Here is a 1,256-nt window from a genome sequence, read left to right on the forward strand (position 1 = left end):
AAGGACACTCAGGCTTGGACCAGCTGCTCTGGGGAGTGTTGCTGACCACTCTGTGCCCCTATCCACAGGAGGAGATGACCAGTGCCCTGGCCACCATGCGAGTGGACTAYGAACAAATCAAGATCAAGAAAATTGAAGATTCCTCAAACCCTCTGCTGATGAAGAGGAGGAAGAAAGCCAACCCCACCGAGCCTGCCGCGCTGCCCCACTGAGGGCGCCCGCCGGCCCTCCAGAAAGCAATAACTATATATATATATTTTTTAAGAAAAAAAAAGACAAAAATAAACGGACTGTTCTATTGAGCGCATGGAATTCAGACATTTATACCAGACTAGTTATTTTTAGCTACTCACCTGTGTTTCTGACCTTTCTGGAGCAGGTGGTAAAATCCCCTCCCTCAAATCCACACCTGCAGCCAGGGATTTTTTTGTCCTGTAGGTGAACGCCGCCAATAATCGGATTTTTATTTTCCTTTTGTGAAACAGTTTTGATTTATATATATATTTTTTTTTTTGTCCTCCTCTCCTTCCTTCCAAAGACATGGCAAACTCCTGTGGTGACCTTTTTAGGGTTAAATAACGTATAAATATTTTTTAAAAACTACTGTAGAGCTGAAAGGCAGACAGCGTGTTCCCTGTGTGGGTGCTGGCCAGYGATGGGCTCCAGGCTCCGGAGCGGCTCAGGGAAGCAGAGCCACCTTCCCCCACATTCTGTCGGTTTTTGGGGGTCCCTGTGGCCACCAAAGCTGCTGCTGTGAAAGCACAGGAGCCAAAAATCCCCATTTTGCAGCACCGTCCGTGTGTCCGTGCGTGGCTGTGTCCGTGGGTCAGGAGCTGCCCGGGGCTCCCCCTCTGTGTCCTGGGATGCAATTCTGACCTCAGGGCTGGGCAAGGGGTGGCCATGAGGCCATTCTGCACCCCCAGCTCAGCAGGGACGGGGGTTCCAGGAGTGTCCCCCCACCCTGGGGACACACAGAGGTGGCCCAGGGCCATTGCTTGAGCCAGGATGGCAGCACTGACCCCTCCCTGCTGTCCCCCCAGGAGCAGGGCGGCTGCTCTGAAGTCTTTAGTCCATGAATTATTATTATTATTATTATTAATATTATTTTGTCACGATGTTTCACTTCGTTAAATGTGTTTGAATGGGGAAAAACAATTTTTTAAGGCAATGTTTAGTTTTTAGGCGATCTTTTAGACACTGTATGGAATTTTAATTTGTTTTGAAAACCGGTTTTTATCCCTTTTTTTTTTTTTTTA

The 1,256-nt window shown here is 48.1% G+C and overlaps 1 protein-coding gene across 1 annotated transcript in view; it reads left to right on the forward strand.

The window, feature by feature from the left end:
* The window catches only part of LOC130587039 (MAP kinase-activated protein kinase 2-like), a 13,400-nt gene extending 12,169 nt beyond the window's left edge, over window positions 1-1,231 (forward strand). Inside the window, exon 5 of the mRNA XM_057387995.1 lies at window positions 13-1,231. Within this exon, the coding sequence (XP_057243978.1) occupies window positions 13-212 (200 nt within the window). The 3' untranslated portion in view covers window positions 213-1,231. The remainder of the gene's footprint in view (window positions 1-12) is intronic.
* The last annotated feature ends 25 nt before the right edge of the window (window positions 1,232-1,256 follow it).

Source organism: Malurus melanocephalus, unplaced genomic scaffold, assembly GCF_030028575.1.
Source record: "Malurus melanocephalus ecotype Western Australia unplaced genomic scaffold, MMel_1.1 scaffold_1479, whole genome shotgun sequence".
Lineage (NCBI taxonomy): Eukaryota > Metazoa > Chordata > Aves > Passeriformes > Maluridae > Malurus > Malurus melanocephalus.